The 19,834-nt window shown below is 35.1% G+C and overlaps 1 protein-coding gene across 1 annotated transcript; it reads right to left on the bottom strand.

Moving 5' to 3' along the window:
- Positions 1 to 68: 68 nt before the first annotated feature.
- Positions 69 to 19,444, bottom strand: LOC120217893 (protein LIGHT-DEPENDENT SHORT HYPOCOTYLS 10-like). The gene is made up of 2 exons (XM_039214917.1): positions 18,629 to 19,444; positions 69 to 358 (listed from the first exon to the last, which is right to left on the bottom strand). The coding sequence occupies exon 1, from the start codon at positions 19,223 to 19,225 to the stop codon at positions 18,641 to 18,643; it is 585 nt and encodes a 194-aa protein (XP_039070848.1). The 5' UTR covers positions 19,226 to 19,444; the 3' UTR covers positions 69 to 358; positions 18,629 to 18,640.
- Positions 19,445 to 19,834: the final 390 nt, after the last annotated feature.

The raw sequence follows: 19,834 nt of genomic DNA, 5'->3' as shown, positions 1-19,834 counted from the left end.
ATATAACTGAAAAATATCATTGGCAACTACAACAATTATATGTATTACTATATAAACTAATGTCTCTGTATCCTTAATTAGTTCATATATCTATGATGCATCTGTACGTAATATATAAGTTATTACAGGACATGATCGAAAGGTAACTAACTAAACTGCTAAAAGAAGTGCTGACACAAGCTATGGCATTGACAACGAGTCTTTTCATGTATATAAAATACAACTTTGTAACTATAGCGAGAGAAATCTTAAACCGGTAGCATCGAGCTTGTTCAACATTGGACTTCAAAAGTTTGCCTTTTTCTCGTATCCCCTCTGCTGTTGCTTAGCTTGCTGGGTCAATACCAGGCTCATCAATCTGCACCAATCAGTGTTCTAACATTGAAAATCTACTGTGTAATCAATAATCGAATCTTAGAAATGAAATTATTTGTGAAAATAATCACCAACCCTAAACATATGACACAAAATAAACGTGTAGGATATAATATTTATATAACACAGATGCTATGGTACTTAATCTTACCGACCACCTTTTTTCCTTTTTACTATAGTCTCATTGTAGACACCCGTTTTTGTCCGGGTTTTTTATCGTTATTTTATTATTATTATTATTATTTATTATTATTATGTTTTAATTACATATTACATATTTTACAGGCCAAAGCCCAATACAACAGGGCCCAACCAAGGCCCAACCAATACCCATCACTCAGCAGCCCAGTACCAAACCTAACTTAGGGTATCAGCATCCCAGCGCCGCACCAACATAGACCATTCGATCTGGACCCATCCAACGGTCCAGATCGATGGTAAATAGGGTTCATAACCCTAAGCCGATCCAGCCGTCGTCGCCTTTAGCTCTCAGCCGAGTGAGTGCCGCCGACGATCCCAAGCCACGCCGTGGTCATCCAGCTTCCAAACAGTAACTGAACGTCATCCACAGTGCTCAAATCAGTCAAAAAAATATATCAAATCTAAAACCCATTAAAGTATCATTCTAAATCCCGATTTTTCGGGATTCAATCGTACCAAATCAGAGAAACAATCCCCATACCCCGTAGGCTTCATGATTTCATTCAAAAACTCTAATAAATCAAGCATGTAAGGAGACAAGAGTTGGGGAGGAGGGGATTCGGTAAAAAAAAAAAAGAAAAAAGAAAAAATCCAGAGAGTTTCGAACCCAAAATAAAAAAGAAAAGAAAAGAGAGAAGAGGAGAGGATCTCACCACGGTTTGGAGGTCGAGAAGCCCGACGGTCGTCTGTTGTCAAAACTTTCGAAGGTAAAACTCTCAGATTTAGAGAGCTAGGGTTACCTTTAGGTCGAGATAGTTGGGGATCTAGTGGAGAGTGAAGAGAGGAAGGTTTTGGAGGGTTTTTCTCCATCTCCGGCCACGTTCGCCGCCGCGAGCACCGCCGCGGGCGTAGCGATGGTGGACCATCTCTTCTCCGTTGAGAAGGTTGAGAGAGTTTTCTCTCTCCCTCTCTCTGTTTAAGCAATGAAAGAAATGAGGCTTAGACCGAATTTTGGCCTGATTTTGGTCATTTATACGCGGACCAGAACGGCGTCGTTTTGAGGGGACGAGTTCTGTAATTTCACGCATGGGGTAACTACGCTTTTGGTCCCTGATGCTTTGTAACCGTGTTATTTAGCCATGGAATGAAGTTTACATTATTTCAATTTGAGCCTTTATCTTTTCATTTTTATATTTTAGTCACTATCCTATGTTATATCACATTTTGTTTATATTTGGTTCTGGTTTCAGTATTTGTAAATGTTACATCTTAGCCACTGATTTAATATTTCATGTATGTTTCTTTGATATTCGAATCTGGACATCACATTTATAAATATTTTATCTTAGTCCCATTAATGTATGTTATGTCATTTTTGTGGATATTTGACTTTGGTCCCAATGATTGTAATAGTTTCATTTTAGTCATTAATTTCGTGTGTTGTGTATTTTTGTGAATGTTCGAATCTGGACAGGATATTTATGTATTTTACATTTTAGTCACTGTTGGGTATTTGGTTTAATTATTGTTCAGTCCCTCAAGCTATATATCATACTATTTTTGTTTATGTTCGATTTGGTTTTAATATTTACAAATGTTTCATTTCAGTCACTGAATATTACCTTTCTTTATTTTAATTAGTATTTTTAATTTACTTTGTTTACATTATGGTCAATGTTTTAGTATAAATACTTTAGGCAAATTTATTGTTTGCCCTTTACGAATTTATGATTTAATTTGTTTTAGTCCCTTAATTACTTATTTTTGTATTTTATTTTGGTTGTAATGTTATTTATTTTTATTTTAGTCATTTATATATGAATGTATTTACATATTACATGGTTATTTGTATTATGTAAATAATGTGTTTACTTCCATTTAATGTAAATGTTTATATTTCCAATTGCATTATTTTCATTATATTTGATTTTATTGTCAGAACACGTATGTGTAGAATGGGCGTGGAAAGTATCACTTGATCGAAGTGGTGTGATCCGGTACGGCATTTTAACGACATAGAAACTTGAAATAAGTCGAGTATATTTTGCTAATTAATTTGTTCAAACGATGCAATGTGTGTTATTTTAAGTGACAATTTATTTTATTTTATGTGAATGTAAATTTCAAATTTTTTAATTTGTAATCAATTCACGTTTTAGTTAATCAATTTACTCGTGTGTAAACATTGTTTTAGTTATATTTGATTCGCATTTTTACATAATCAATGGTAGAATATTCTTTTACAAAAGAGAAATAGTTGAAATAGCTTTCCGACGGAGGATTGCAAATTTCAAGATTCTTATCGAGTTAAAGGATTTTCTTTAAATAGTTAACTCGAAGTAAATTAATTAAATTTCAATAAATGGATCATAAATTAACTTTATATTCAATTTGTAATTTCCACCATTATGACAATGTGTAAGCGACACAGTACCAATTTTGGGCGCTGTGGGGTGCTAATCCTTCCCCACGCGTAACCGACTCCCGAATCCATTTTAATGAATCTTCGGTAACGCAGACTTTTTGTCTTAAAAATGATTTTTCTTAAAGTTGTTTTAAAAGACGTTTTTAGGTATTCGGTCTACCTAACCCAAAGGTCGATGGCGACTCTTTTTAATTTTATTCAAATCAATGCAAAATCACCCATTTTTCCAAATTGAAGTCATAATTGTTTTTTAAAAAAATAATAATATTTTAATTGTTTTAAAAAAAATGGTTATGACAGCTTGGCGACTCTGCTGGGGACCTTTTTTTAGAGAGTCAAGCTGTAGGTCGCTTACACATTGTCGTCTTAGTGGAAATTATAAGTTTGAGCACATAGTTAACTTATGATCCGTTTATTGAAATCTTTAATTGCTTCGTTTTTTGTCATACTAACATTTTATTTTTGGCTTTCAGCTTTATCAAGATTTTATCATTTTTTTCCTTGTTTTGTTTTCCTTTTGGGTCGAAGGTAGGTATGTTCCTCCTCACACACATCACTCGCATTAGCATAACATAAGCTCTAGAGACGAGCTTCGATCCAAATTAGTCGGGGTGAATGCTTTACTCTCGTAAGAATTTATTCTTCGTATGAGTTTTAGCAAATAACCCATGGGATACATACCTTATACCTTCGTAGGGATTTATTCCTCGTATGGGTATAAGACAGTGAATCCCCTCGAATTGAACTCGTTCCGCTTGAAACCTGTAATGGGTAAGGATCGAGGGTCTGGCAGCCCAAGGGGGCACCGACATCAAGGACAATTCGAGTACCCTTTTCCCCGTTAGAGCCGAAACCAAGCATATAGTGAACCGTCGAACGATCACCCTAGGTATAGTCATACCGAACCTTTGTCCGTCATTAGGTACCTAAAATAGGTGTACACAAAGGAGGAATATTTCTAAACCCTTATCTTTTGTTTTAATTTCGTAAATTTATTTCTTTTTGATAAAAGCATGCGAACTAGATACCATGCGGTTAGGACCATTTTTTTTGAAATTATTCATTTTGGGTAGATAACATGTACGGGTAGGACTATTATCTATTTAAAGCATGCTCGGGTAGATATCATGATGGGTAGGTGTTATATTCATCTTTTAATAACACTTTTATCTACATTGATTGTCTTACCTGTACTAACTAATTCTTTTATTTCTTTGTGTGCACTAACTTATTTATTTTATGATGTTTTGTTTTTTTCATTCTTCTTTACATTGCATCATCATAACATAATGCGAAAATGTTGATCAGCAAGGGGATATTCGAGAGAAAATTTTCACAAGAAGAGATAAAAGTTTTCAACCAAGCAGTCGCGTACACAGACATGCACCGAAGGCTAAAAAGAAATGCACAGAGTACGAAGGAGACTTGCTCAAGACGATCGTGCAACGTTCGAGAATAAAATGATGAGCCACTGATCCGATGAGTGATCCAGCAGTCGATTTTTATCTACGATCATTTCATCGCTATTCATCAAGGAGCGGCACACTGACTTCCGCACCACTGGGGCATTAACAGAGTTAGGTTACAGAATGTTTTAGGGGCATCAGTTCCAAATACAAAGATCCGAGACAAAGCAGTGAGCTCGAAGATCGTGCAACATTTAAGACTGAAGTCTGGGGATTAATCCAGCAGTAGATTTATTTACGATCGTTCCGATGTTATTCATCGAAGAGTGATGCACTGACTTCAGCATCGCCGGGGCATTAAAAGAGTTTGTTTACAGAGCGCTTGAGGGGCATCATTATTAGGACGAAGATCCGATATGAAGCAGTGACCCATTTCAGACTCAGCATCTAAGCGAATGCATGTCTGTAAAGTGGATTGTCTTGTGAGACGAAGGCTTTTATCTCTGGTGAAATTGTTCTAAAATATTCACTGTTGGGATCAACATTTCTGCAGTTGCATTTGCATCGTTGCATTTTGCATAACATTCATTTAAGCATGTTTACATGCATTAATCATACCTTGCTGGAAACTTTGAGGAAGCACTTCTAACTGTGCAATTGCATTCACACAGTATTGAAAATGGATGCAAAATTTGAGGAATTGAAGAAGGAGTTGAACGAGAGTTTGCAAAAGTTGCAAGCAGAATGGGAGGTTAAAATGGAGCAGATGCAAAAGACCACCGTGGATCGTATCTTGCAAAACCAAAAAGACCTATTTGACCAAATGGTAGTAAAGATGGCTGAGCTCAACCAAGAAAAAGGATTCCTAGTCACCAAGCGACGAGAAGAGCCAAGAACGAGATCCCAGAGAATTTGAAACAGTGGTGCAGAGAGACATTCCATGGAATGAGAGGACAAAATTCTCACAACAGGATGGATGCAACGGAACTAGTACTAGTTCCCGACTTGGTGCTCCCGCCCAAATTCAAGATGCCCGAGTTTGAAAAGTACAGGGGAACCAGTTGCCCCAATGCCCACCTCACGATGTTTATTCGAAGAATGACGGGATACACTAACAATGATCAGATGTTGATCCACTGCTTTCAAGACAGTTTGATTGGACCTGCTTCAAGGTGGTACCACCAACTGAGTCGTTCTCAAGTCCGCTCCTGGAGGGATTTGGTTAGTGCTTTTCTGGGCCAATACAAGCACATGATTGATATGGCCCCCGATCGAACAATGCTTCAGAATATGGGGATGAAGAATTATGAGAGTTTTCGACAGTACGCACAACGATGGAGGGATATTGCATCTCAAGTGCATCCACCAATGACTGAAAGAGAGTTCATCACTATATTCATAGATACATTACAGTCTCCTTATATCGACTACATGATAGGGGTTGCCACTAAGAGTTTCTCTGACATTGTCAGGTGTAGAGAAATGATTGAAAGAGCTATTAATAATGGCCAGATATGTGGTACTAGCCATACTGACATTGAGGAAAGACCTGAGGTCAGTCTAGTGGATTTAGCTAATCTAGGGACCGTGTCTCATAATGTTTTTCGTAAAAAGGCATTCTGTCGCATCAATCCACTCCCAATGACATATGAAAAATTGCTCCCAATGCTAGTTGAGAGGAACCTTGACCAAGAGAGACCCCGTATCCTGAAGGCCATGATATTAACGCCATATGCAGCTATCATGTTGGGAGCTCGGGGCATACCACTAAAAACTGCAAGACACTAAAGGACAAAATCCATAATATGTTTTATTCAGGGGTATCCTAATACTAAGCCAGAGAAGTCATTGCATCAACCACTTGTATCCATAGAGATTGTTTTGTTTTAACTCGTTTTTGTTCTTTCTTCAATATTTGCTTAAATATTTTTAATCTTTGATGACTGAAATGATGATACTTTCTAAGGTTAAATAATTGAACAAATTTTAATCTTTAGTTCTTTGAATATCGAATGAATTACATATTCTTTTAATTCTTCAAGAATTATAGATTTTTGACATACGCCAAGATTGGACCTATCTTATCCCGTCTAAACCCAAAATAAAATCTCTCGATTTTTTTACCGGAAATAATTCCTGGTCAATACCAAATAACCGATTTTTGACATTCTATCTCTTTGAGACCTTGAAACATTCTTCCCACCTTGAAACACTGCATTTTTTTAGACACAAAAGGCATACCCATACCTTTCTTTGAGTCAATAAAGTCACAATCGTCTTCTTAGACGTAAAACCAACATTTTTCTACCAATAAAACCTACAGACATTGAGTACAAGATGTTCACTTGAACATAAACCTTCCTACAAAGAAGACACAGTGTGGGGCATCTCGCATCAATTTTCTGAAGACGAGCATGAGCATGAGACATGTTGAGAGCAAGAAGCGAAGAGAAAAAATAGAATTCATTCAAAATAATTCTATCATGCATTAATTACATTTTTTCATGTGAATAAACAATTAATCTTGAAAATCTATCCCCCTAGGGATACCTCTTCTGCAAGGACTTCTGTGTATGAGATGATGAACGGCTTTCTTTCTTTATCCCTTCACAAAAGGAGAAAATATATCCCTTGTGTCCCCTTTGAGCCTGAAGGATATTTTCTTTTGAGTCAACCCTAACCAAGGATCACTCTCCACACTGGGGGGGCAATATGAAGGAAATCTGAGTGAAGAAAATTGATCCAAATGAGATACCGAAAGGTGAACCAGACGCAGAGTGCAAAGATCAAACCAAAGAAAAAAACAAAGAGCAAAGAGAAATTAAAGCAAAAATCAAAGAAAAAGCAAAGAACAAAAGAGGACAAAGAACACAGACAAAGAGTCTCCTGACTTAAATGACGCATTGAGCTTCAAACCGTGAGATTAATCAAAAACAATCACTCTAGAATCACTTGACTCGAAGATCATAAAACATCAAGAGAAGGACATGCGAGTATATTCAAATTGAGCAAAACAAGATCGAAGGCATCAGAGTTAATTGATCCTTGGTTCAAGTACCCTTTAAACACATGTTTGGGCCTTTATCCATTTCTTTCATAACCCTGAACCATGGCCTACATTACGTGCCTAAAAAGTCCATTCTAATCATACATGGATTTCTAAACAGAAAAGACTATCTTGAGATTTCATTCCGCTCATCAGGATTAATCTTTTATTTACAAAAGGTTTTCCAAAATCTTTAATGCATGATAGAGAAAAAATAATAAAGGGGGGTTCAAGACGTAAATCATGAATAACGTTTTGAAACCAAAGGAGGATTCGAGTTGAAAACCTGAAAGGGCGGCTCGAATATGAAGATTATTACATCGGAGACGATTGCTCAAATCCCTTGATGAGGCATCACACAACATGAATGAGAACATGAGAGTTGGGAGTCAGAGAACACTTCCAATAACTGAGTACAGAAGCTACTCCATCAGATCAGAGAACATCAAATAAATGAGAACACTATACTCTTGACCAAAATTAACCACTTGAGACTTTTTTATCCTTCCTTACTTAACCATCTCTCAAAGATAGCATTGATCTTGACACTTGTTAAATAGCTATAATTTATTGAAAGATTAAAAGAGTAATTAATTCTTTGATATCCAATGAACTCTTGTTTTATGATTTGTCAATTGTGAAACCTTGAAAGGAGCAATATTTTCAAAACTTTTGATTAAACATTTTTCAAAACTATTGATATTTTCAGACTTTTGAAAATAAAAGAAGAAGAAAAACATTTTCAAACAAGATAATCTCTCTGGAGGCGTATCTTGGAATTCAACAAATATATCTCCGAAGCTCAGAGTCGAAGTTGGGCAAGATAAGCTATTTTGGGGCAAAATTTGATGAGGCAAAGAAAACAAATGGTCTCCGGTCAAGGTTTGTAAGAGTACACATTGGTGGAAATACGGACAAGTTGAATCAATGATAGAGTGAAGACTGCTCTCGCGATCATTCTCCTTCTAGATCGAGAAAAGTACATACATACATACATACATACATACATACATACATACATACATACATACATACATACATACACATACATACATGATACATAAATTTGCATCAAACATTTATCATCATGTGTATTAAAGACATTTTTCTCCTCGCTGGAGGACAAATTCAATAAAAAAAAAAATCAAATAAATTTCATCTTGACATCCATCATAACATCCAAGATAGTCAGTCAAAAATACATCATTTTGATCTCTCAGGAAATCAGAGCTCGGAAGTAACCAGATGTTTTCAACTTGAAAGAACAATGTAATCCACATATTTGGTTTCCTGAAGTCAGCAATCAGATCTTCTGAAGACGTTTCCTCAACATGCAGGAATCAATAGACAGACTATGAGCTCTTGAGATTTTCTTTAAAAAAAATAAAGTGTCGTCTCACTTGAGATAGTTTTCTTAAAAGCAAATTTTATTTTGTCTCGCTTGAGACAACTTTCTCTTTAAAACAAATTGCGTCTCGCTTGAGATATTTTTCCTTTGAGATACAAATTTTGAATTTGATTCACTTAAAACAAAATTAATCTCACCTTAGATTGTTGTTTCTTTCAAAACAAATTGCGTCTCGTTTGAGACATTTTCCCTTTGAGATCCAAATTTCGAATTTGTTTCACATTAAACAAAGTTGATCTCACTTGAGATCGTTTTCTCAAAAACAAACTTTGTCTCGCTTGAGACAATTTCTCTAAAAACAAATTTTGTCTCATTTGAGACTGTATCTTAAAGCAAATTTCGTCTCGCTTGAGACATCATTTTCTCTCATAATACAAATTTCAAGGTTGTTGTACTTAAAGCAAAATTAATATCACTTGAGATTTTCAAAGCTGATTTGTCTCGCACGAGACAGTTTTCCCTTTTAACAAATCATGAAATTGTTTCATTGGAAACAAAATAAACACTTTTGAAAACACCCTTGAGATTATTTCCATATAAACAAAATCGACAATATTTGGATCTTTTAAAACGATTTTTGTCTCTTGAGACAGTTTCTCTTGAAAAAAATCTTTGAGTTTGTTCCTTTTGAATAAAAATCTTGGAGTTTGTTCCTTTTGAATAAATATATTTGAGTTGTTTCTTTTGAAAAAATCTTTGAGTCTATTTATTTTAAAACAAAGTTTTGTCTCTCTTGAGACAGTTTCTCTTGAAAAAAATCTTTGAGTTTGTTCCTTTTGAATAAAATCTTGGAGTTTGTTCCTTTTGAATAAATATCTTTGAGTCGTTTCTTTTGAAAAATCTTTGAGTTTGTTTCTTTGGAAACAAAATTTTTTTCTCTTAAGATAGTTTCTTTTGAAACAAAAATCTTTGAGTTTGTTTCTTTTGAAACAAAATTTTGTCTCTCTTAAGATAATTTTACAAAATCTTTGAATCTGTTTCTCTTAAAATGAATTTTGTATCTCTTGAGACCGTTTCTTTTGAAGTAAATCTTTGAATATGTTCATTTTGAAAATCTTTGAGTTTGTTTCTCTTAACAAAATCATCTTTGAGTCTATTTCTTTAAAAACAAATGTTGTCTCTCTTGAGATAGTTTCTAATTAAAAACTAACTTTTGAGATTGTTTCATTTGAAACAAATTTGGTCTCACTTAAGATGAGATCCATCATTTGAGTCTGTTTCTTCTGAAACAAAATTTTATCTCTTAAAGACAATTTCTTTTGGAAAAAATCTTTGAGTCTATTTTACTTTGAAACAAAGTTTTGTCTCTCTTGAGACAATTTTGTGAAAAAATCTTTGGGTTGTTTCCTTTGAAACGAATTTTGTCTCTTTCGAGACAGTTGCTTTGGAAAAACTTATTTGAGTTTATTTCACTTGAAACAAAGCAAATATCTTTGAGATCGTTTCTCTTGAAACGAATTTTGTCTCCCTTGAGACAATTTTTATCAAAATCCAATCTTTGAGTTTGTTTCTACTGAAACACATCGTTGAGTTGGTCTCCCTTGAAACCATTATCCCTAGAGATAACCAGCCGTCCTCATCACGTAGGAACCGTGTTATCACCTTTAGATGGCCAGAACTCTTCATCACGTATGAGCCGTGTCAACCATAGATAACCAGCCGTCCTCATCACGTAGGAACCGTGTTATCACCTTTAGATGGCCAGAACTCTTCATCACGTATGAGCCGTGTCATTCCCCGACCAGATCTCTTCATCACGTAGGAGCCGTGTCAACCATAGATAACCAGCTGTCCTCATCACGTAGGAACCATGTTATCACCTTTAGATGGCCAGAACTCTTCATCACGTATGAGCCGTGTCATCCCCAGACCAGATCTCCACATCACGTAGGAGCCGTGTCAACCATAGATAACCAGCCGTCCTCATCACGTAGGAACCGTGTTATCACCTTTAGATAGCCAAGAACTCTTCATCACGTAGGAGCCGTGTCACCTTTAGACGACCCAAACTCTTCATCACGTATGAGCAGTGTCGTCCCCAACAACCAATATTATCCAATTTCTATGTATAAATGGAAGAGAACTAGACAAAAACGTGTTGTCTTATCATCTTTGCCCTATTCTTGTTAACACAAGAATGTGCAAAGAGGGGCAGCTGTAGACACCCGTTTTTGTCCGGGTTTTTTATCGTTATTTTATTATTATTATTATTATTTATTATTATTATGTTTATTAATTACATATTACATATTTTACAGGCCAAAGCCCAATACAACAGGGCCCAACCAAGGCCCAACCAATACCCATCACTCAGCAGGCCCAGTACCAAACCCTAACCTTAGGGTATCAGCATCCCAGCGCCGCACCAACATAGACCATTCGATCTGGACCCATCCAACGGTCCAGATCGATGGTAAATAGGGTTTCATAACCCTAAGCCGATCCAGCCGTCGTCGCCTTTTAGCCTCTCAGCCGAGTGAGTGCCGCCGACGATCCCAAGCCACCGCCGTGGTCATCCAGCTTCCAAACAGTAACTGAACGTCATCCACAGTGCTCAAATCAGTCAAAAAAATATATCAAATCTAAAACCCATTAAAGTATCATTCTAAATCCCGATTTTTTCGGGATTCAATCGTACCAAATCAGAGAAACAATCCCCATACCCCGTAGGCTTCATGATTTCATTCAAAAACTCTAATAAATCAAGCATGTAAGGAGACAAGAGTTGGGGAGGAGGGGATTCGGTAAAAAAAAAAAAAGAAAAAAAGAAAAAATCCAGAGAGTTTCGAACCCAAAATAAAAAAGAAAAGAAAAGAGAGAAGAGGAGAGGATCTCACCACGGTTTGGAGGTCGAGAAGCCCGACGGTCGTCTGTTGTCAAAACTTTCGAAGGTAAAACTCTCAGATTTAGAGAGCTAGGGTTACCTTTAGGTCGAGATAGTTGGGGATCTAGGTGGAGAGTGAAGAGAGGAAGGTTTTGGAGGGTTTTTCTCCATCTCCGGCCACCGTTCGCCGCCGCGAGCACCGCCGCGGGCGTAGCCGATGGTGGACCATTCTCTTCTCCGTTGAGAAGGTTGAGAGAGTTTTCTCTCTCTCCCTCTCTCTGTTTTAAGCAATGAAAGAAATGAGGCTTAGACCGAATTTTGGCCTGATTTTGGTCATTTATACGCGGACCAGAACGGCGTCGTTTTGAGGGGACGAGTTCTGTAATTTCACGCATGGGGTAACTACGCTTTTGGTCCCTGATGCTTTGTAACCGTGTTATTTAGCCATGGAATGAAGTTTACATTATTTCAATTTGAGCCTTTATCTTTTCATTTTTATATTTTAGTCACTATCCTATGTTATATCACATTTTTGTTTATATTTGGTTCTGGTTTCAGTATTTGTAAATGTTACATCTTAGCCACTGATTTAATATTTCATGTATGTTTCTTTGATATTCGAATCTGGACATCACATTTATAAATATTTTATCTTAGTCCCATTAATGTATGTTATGTCATTTTTGTGGATATTTGACTTTGGTCCCAATGATTGTAATAGTTTCATTTTAGTCATTAATTTCGTGTGTTTGTGTATTTTTGTGAATGTTCGAATCTGGACAGGATATTTATGTATTTTACATTTTAGTCACTGTTGGGTATTTGGTTTAATTATTGTTCAGTCCCTCAAGCTATATATCATACTATTTTTGTTTATGTTCGATTCTGGTTTTAATATTTACAAATGTTTCATTTCAGTCACTGAATATTACCTTTCTTTATTTTAATTAGTATTTTTAATTTACTTTGTTTACATTATGGTCAATGTTTTAGTATAAATACTTTAGGCAAATTTATTGTTTGCCCTTTACGAATTTATGATTTAATTTGTTTTAGTCCCTTAATTACTTATTTTTGTATTTTATTTTGGTTTGTAATGTTTATTTATTTTTATTTTAGTCATTTATATATGAATGTATTTTACATATTACATGGTTATTTGTATTATGTAAATAATGTGTTTACTTCCATTTAATGTAAATGTTTATATTTCCAATTGCATTTATTTTCATTATATTTGATTTTATTGTCAAGAACACGTATGTGTAGAATGGGCGTGGAAAGTATCACTTGATCGAAGTGGTGTGATCCGGTACGGCATTTTAACGACATAGAAACTTGAAATAAGTCGAGTATATTTTGCTAATTAATTTGTTCAAACGATGCAATGTGTGTTATTTTTAAGTGACAATTTATTTTATTTTATGTGAATGTAAATTTCAAATTTTTTAATTTGTAATCAATTCACGTTTTTAGTTAATCAATTTACTCGTGTGTAAACATTGTTTTAGTTATATTTGATTCGCATTTTTTACATAATCAATGGTAGAATATTCTTTTACAAAAGAGAAATAGTTGAAATAGCTTTCCCGACGGAGGATTGCAAATTTCAAGATTTCTTATCGAGTTAAAGGATTTTCTTTAAATAGTTAACTCGAAGTAAATTAATTAAATTTCAATAAATGGATCATAAATTAACTTTATATTCAATTTGTAATTTCCACCATTATGACAATGTGTAAGCGACACAGTACCAATTTTGGGCGCTGTGGGGGTGCTAATCCTTCCCCACGCGTAACCGACTCCCGAATCCATTTTAATTGAATCTTCGGTAAACGCAGACTATTTTTGTCTTAAAAATGATTTTTCTTAAAGTTGTTTTAAAAGACGTTTTTAGGTATTCGGTCTACCTAACCCAAAGGTCGATGGCGACTCTTTTTAATTTTATTCAAATCAATGCAAAATCACCCATTTTTCCAAATTGAAGTCATAATTGTTTTTTAAAAAAATAATAATATTTTAATTGTTTTAAAAAAAATGGTTATGACACTCATGATATGATCATTTTAAATCTTATCATCGGCTAAATCTATTACTTGATAATTAGATCTACACGCATGTCAATCCATCAATTTTACGCTTGAAACCAACTACCCTATTACCTAGTGTCATGGACGTATATATCCGCACAGGTAAAATTGAAAACAAGAGATCAAGAATCACACATCTACTATTCATTGTCTTCTTCAATCCTCTGCTCTATTTTTTTTCCAGGCTATCACATCGACTGTGACTCTTCATCTGATCCATAAAAAAAAACAAATATCTAAAATAAAAATATTCTCACTCAAATCATTAACACTAAGATATAATTTCATCAATCTAGTTTCAAACATTAATAGTCCAATTGTCTCCAAAGTCCTCTAAATAGACATCCTAATGTAGGGTAAATTATATTTGTGCCCAAATTTTTGAAAAGATTATTATTTTTTTTATCTTTTATATCTACTACAATTTATGTTTAGGATTTATGATTATTCTTTTAATAAATATTGTCCTTAGAATTGAATTTAGATTCTCTCCTTGAACTGTAATGCGTCTTACCACCATAATCAACATTTGTCAATAAACTTAACCTAAAAGAATGAGAAAATAAATATGAGCAACTTGACAAACCGACTAAATATACTTACTCTCTTATATATTTTTTTCTATAACATCATAAATATTTTAATTATTTTAGTCAATTCTATAGACCTTTTAACAATAAAATTGTAATTCGTATAAATATTTATGCCTACAACTTTACTTGTAAAATTGTAAAATTAAAATAAATTACTTTATTATGAGAATCTCATATATTGTTTGCAATATTATTAACTTATAAAATAGTTAATTTAATATTTTCATGCCTGGATTGTTAAAGCATAATATTAAAAATAACCTTTAACAATTATCGATGTAATTTGATCGATATTTATTATTTTTTAAAGTATTTTAGTTCTTAATTTTTAATTTTGATCAAATTATTATTATTTAATTAAAAATCATTAATTAGTTAATGACCATATATATCAATGATAAAAGATTAAATTATATTAATTACAATATAAATAATTAAAATATTCTTATAATATTTTATAAAAATATATTAATTACAATACAAATTATATTGGATTAGGTCATATCAAAGACATATATAATAATAATAATAATAATAATAATAATAATAATAATTGGTTCTTTGGGCATACTCTAACATGGAGTTCATGTCTGACCTTACTAAAAATATCATCTCCAAAGTTCAAACTTAAATTCGCTTCTTAAAAGTACAATGTACCTATCTACAAGAAAAGAGCTTTCAAGAAGAATGGCCTCGTCGGATTTTGTTTCTTTGTTTGTGGATTATCTCCCAAACTCTATCCATTGGAAAGGTCTGTGGCAGATTCTGGGTCGATATGGCGAGGTATTGAGTGTGTTTATTCCAAAGAAAAGGAGTCGAGCAGGTACTAGGTTTGGTTTCGTTAAAGTCTGTAATATGGCAGAATCTGAAAAAGTAAGGGATCGTTTGAATGGTATTAGGGTGTTCAGCAATCGCATTTCAGTGAGTTTAGCAAAGCCCAGGCTGGTGGTTCCTAAAGTTAATATTCTTGAAAAACCTCAATGCACGGAGGCTGGTTTTATGGGAGTTTCTAGGAAGAAAGTATTGGCTCATGTTGATGAATTTGAAGTAAGCAAGTTGAGGAGATGTTTAGTGGGAGTTATGGCTGGCGTTTGTAGTGTTGGGAGCATCGTTGATAGATTACATAATTGGGCTTAGGTGAAATCAAAGTTCAAAGATTAGGTGGTAACTCTTTTCTCCTTTCCATTGATGATGATGAATTGTTTTCCATGCTAGAAGACCTTCATTGGTCTTATTTGAAGGATATTTTCGTGGAGCTTTTCCCTTGGTCTGAGTCATTTTGTCAACAAGAGAGAGTTGTATGGATTGAAATCGCTGGATTACATTTGCAGTGTTGGAATGCAATCACTTTAAAACGATTTGTAGGTTTGTGGGGGCAGATTTGAGGCTTTTGGAGAAAACGTTAATCATCAATTAGATTGTGAAAAGTTAGTTTGTTGATCTCTACTTCGTCAGCTCCTCGGATTGACGAAGCCGTTGATGTTGTGATGGAGAATAATATAGCTGTTGTTCGTGTGATTGAAGTAGGTATGAAAGACCAATCGTTAGTTCCTTCGTCCATTCATGCTGATCCTAAGAAAAAAGAACTTATGGATATGAAGAACAAAATAGAATTCATGTCTGTTAAAGAGGGTGCTCCACCGACAAAGAGTTCTGTCGATATTTCGGGGGATTCTTTAGTGTCGGTTAGTTTAGTCGACAAGATCGGGACTCCCATTTCCACTGGTGGTGCTTTTGATGAAGAGCGCACTAGTGTCAGTCTTGCAGACTGTTTAAAGGATGCTGTCGTGAAGCAGTCTTTGGAGGGTAGTGGAGTGGTAAAAGATTTAGAGTGTGTTGTTTTTCAAACTCCAACTCATTCCACTCACGTGGGGCTTCATAAAGTGGATGAGGATGGGGACAGTTTCAAGGGTGAAGGATTTAATATTGGTAAGTTTATTTTTGAAGTGGCTTCTAGGAAGGAGGCGAGTGGTATGGTTATTGGGGCTGTTGAAGATTCTTTGGAAAGTGGTCTTCCACGAGGGATGGGCTCTTTGGTTGAGGAGTTAGTGGATGTTAACAAAGACTTTCCTTTGGTAGCTGGAGAGAGGCATGAGCGTGAGGTATCCTTTGTGGGTCCTTTGTCTTCAAGTGATAAAGTAATTCCAATTTCTAGGATGATAGGAAACTCCTAGCTTATTGGGCGTGATGGCGAGGAATTGTTGGATGTGCCGATTAAGTCCTCTAGACAATCTTTTAGGATTAAGAAATTCGGCTCAATGCTGGATATTCAGGGCAAAGTTCTCCCAAAAACTGAGAGGAGAAGAAGAGATAGAGCGCTGAAGAAATTTAATTTGGAACAATCGGATCTTTTTTCGGAATTATCAGATTCATCAATTTCAGATTATGTTTTAAAGAAAACATGGGCCAAAGCTTTTGTTAAAGCGCATGAGGTGGCGTCTCTAAATAAGCAATTAGGATTTTTGTAGGAGTTGTGTCGTTAGAAGGGTGTTGGGGTTTTTTTTATTATCTTAGGGTTACTTCAGGGTTTTGGTTACTGTTCTAAAGGTTGTTGTTATTGATGTTTTGGAGTCAGGTATCCTTTGTTTTTGCTCTATTCAGTGCTTGATTGTTCGGTGAGTAGTTGATGAAGGTGGCCGATTTTATTTAGGGTGGTTTTTCTTTGTCCTTGGTTGTTGTGGCCTGAATGTTGTATTATTGTGTGGTTTATTAAAGTCATCTACTGGTATGGTTGTTTGAATGGTGGATTTATGGTCGGTTTTTCACCCCGTTTCTAAGTGTTTTGGAGGCTTTCGTACAATATTCAGTTGGGTTCCCTTTGATTTTAAGAGGTAATGGGTCCTATGTTTGTTCTTCTTCGCTCGCTCAGGAGTTTGTTGGATTCGTATTGGAATTTTAGTGGATGTTTCGTGATCAGTGAAGTTAACCTGTTATCCGCGTTTTCAGATTGAAGTACGAGGGTTCCTTCTTATATGATGCTCTTGTTGAGTTTCGTTTTGGATTCTTTTGCGCAGGGGGTTATGTGATTAGTAGTATTGCTGCTCTTCCTCTTTCGTTCTCTTTTCTCGGAAAATTTGTATGATTGACGTATTGGTTTGCCTCTTGTTTGTTGTATTTGTGCGTTCAGGCTTTATGTCTGTTTCCACCTCATGGTATACTCTTTTTCCTCCAATAGATTTAGGGAGGTTTTTAATAAGGGTCATGAGGTGGTGTACCTTGTATTCCCTTCAATACAAAGTACTCATCTTTCAAAAAATATATATATAACAATAATTCTTCCCGAGATGGATCAATGTCCTATAAAAAGTATCAAATATTTGGAATAACAAGTTTGATAATCATCTAACTTTGAATCCACATCAATAATAAATATAATATTTAAATTCGAATACTATCTATAGCTTAAGGTATTTTTTTATGTCCCAATTGTAATAAGAATTGTTATTTTGATCACAGCCGGCACAACATTTTGGCATGCATTCTATTAAATTTTAGAAAATCAATGAATTAAGGAAATTATCATCCAAGTACAATTTCCATTAAGCAAGAATAGGCTTAGACATTATTCATAACAATTGGTTCCACCACAAGAAGATATGTAAAATAGCTTTGGACCGCACCATGTACCAGAAAATCTTGAAGCTAATTACAATATATAATATATAATAAAAGTTTATAATTTTAGTTTTAAATTCCAAATCAAATTAGAATATATAAATTTCACATGAGAAGTATGATATTTATACACCATGACGGACATTCATACATGGGGGGCATAAAATCCAACAGAATAAAAAGGAGCCCAAAAAACAGGGAAAAGGTAAAGAAGTGAGAAAAAAGAAATGTATTTTGAGGGGTAATCTTTCTCCTTCAGCTATGGGTCGTAATAGTAAGATAGGTGAAAAAAATTATTGAGGTACAACTACTTACAAGAGATGGATGTGATATTTTATATTAGGAGAAGAGTTTATAATATTTTAAGTAAGATAAAATTATAAAAGCTTAGGGAGATGAAAATATATTATCATTAGAAAATAAAAAAAAATATCTAAAATAAATGAGAATTTGAAATTTTTAGAGATGACCGTCATCGATCCATTGCTGCTTACAGCACTAACCCTTCTAAAGAGACCAACGGTAAGGGTTACAATTAGGGTTTTCTCATAAATGGCTTTAGGGTTTATTGTCCCAATCAATTTCAATTTTATTTACTTTTTTCAGTAATTATTCAAGATATCTAAGAGTTTTGGTCTTAAACCATCATCATCATCATGGCAATGGAGGAGTTTGCATGTATATATCGAAGTAAAAAAGAATTACCGTAAAAAGCTCTCAGTTAGAGCTAAGGAGGACAGGCTGCTGCTTCGATGATGAATTAGCCTCGTCCTTCACGTTGGGTTTAATTTGAATCTTCTTCTTCTTCTTCTTCTTCTTGTATAGAATCCCTCTGGCCTTAGCTTGACACTCCTTCACTTCACGCAAGAAAACCCGAATCGCTCCGTTTCCGAACGGGTTATTCTCCTGTGACCCGCCGTGTTCTTCGTAAGCAGCTCTTAGTCGTCCGATGAGCGCATCGAGGCTGCCCCAAGCTTGCCTTAGTGGACAAGTACAAGGAGCAGGCGGGTCAGGTTGTCCGAAAAAGGCACATCCATGTAAGTGAACCTTAGTCTTCCCGAACTGATCGAGATATCGAAGAAAATCGAGAACGTGGTTGCAGTTGCACTGTGATATCGCAACCGGTGGCCTCTGGTTCTTCAAATACTGCCCGAAAGTGTTCCAGTCTCGGCGTTTCTGCGACTCGTACCTGCTCAAAGGAGCAACCGGCTTATCGAGATGCTGTTGATGGTGGTCGAATTGGTTGTTTCCGGTGGATCGCGACGACCCTTTACCGGAATCTTTGGCTATATCACCTGACATGATTAAACAGAACCGATCTTTGTTTCCAAATCAACACTTTGGGTAGTTTTGCCAATAAATGATGAAGGAAAAAGGAGAGAATAGTGCAGTGGTGAGAAAGATGAAAATCTCTCCTTTGGGGTCTAACTGAGGAGACATGGTATGGGCCCTCTATGAAGATGCTTTTGTTCCTTTTTTCTCCATTTCCTCCTTTTCTCCATTGACACTAACATATAGTTTATTTAATTCATTGTTTTCAATATATAATCACAATTATTGTATGTTGTCTAATTCATAGTGCCATCATTTTCATTTGAATTATCTTCACTATCACAAGGATAAACTACATAAATAGTCATTGCAATATTAATAAGTTTATGTTTTCCTCACTAATGTTTTAAAAGTAACGAAATAATCATTAATGTTATGAAAAATAACAAAACGTTTCCTCGGTCGTTGAGATCCGTCAAGTGACTAACGATAGTCTAAGGCGGTGGATGATGTGCCTCAGTGGTTGGGCATGGACATGGTTACCTCTTACAAGAGGTCCCATGATTGATTCTCCTCCTTTGCATATGAGGTTTTTCATATTTTCAGATTATTCACACCGACAAGTCGATATTATGTGTC

Source organism: Hibiscus syriacus, unplaced genomic scaffold (assembly GCF_006381635.1).
Source record: "Hibiscus syriacus cultivar Baekdansim isolate YM2019G1 unplaced genomic scaffold, ASM638163v2 tig00000773_pilon, whole genome shotgun sequence".
Taxonomy (NCBI): Eukaryota; Viridiplantae; Streptophyta; class Magnoliopsida; order Malvales; family Malvaceae; genus Hibiscus; species Hibiscus syriacus.
This window is presented reverse-complemented; position numbering and strand designations above follow the sequence as displayed.

Excerpts from the sequence above, each read along its gene's own strand:
- LOC120217893 (XM_039214917.1), bottom strand. The coding sequence starts at position 19,225 with ATGTCAGGTGATATAGCCAAAGATTCCGGTAAAGGGTCGTCGCGATCC.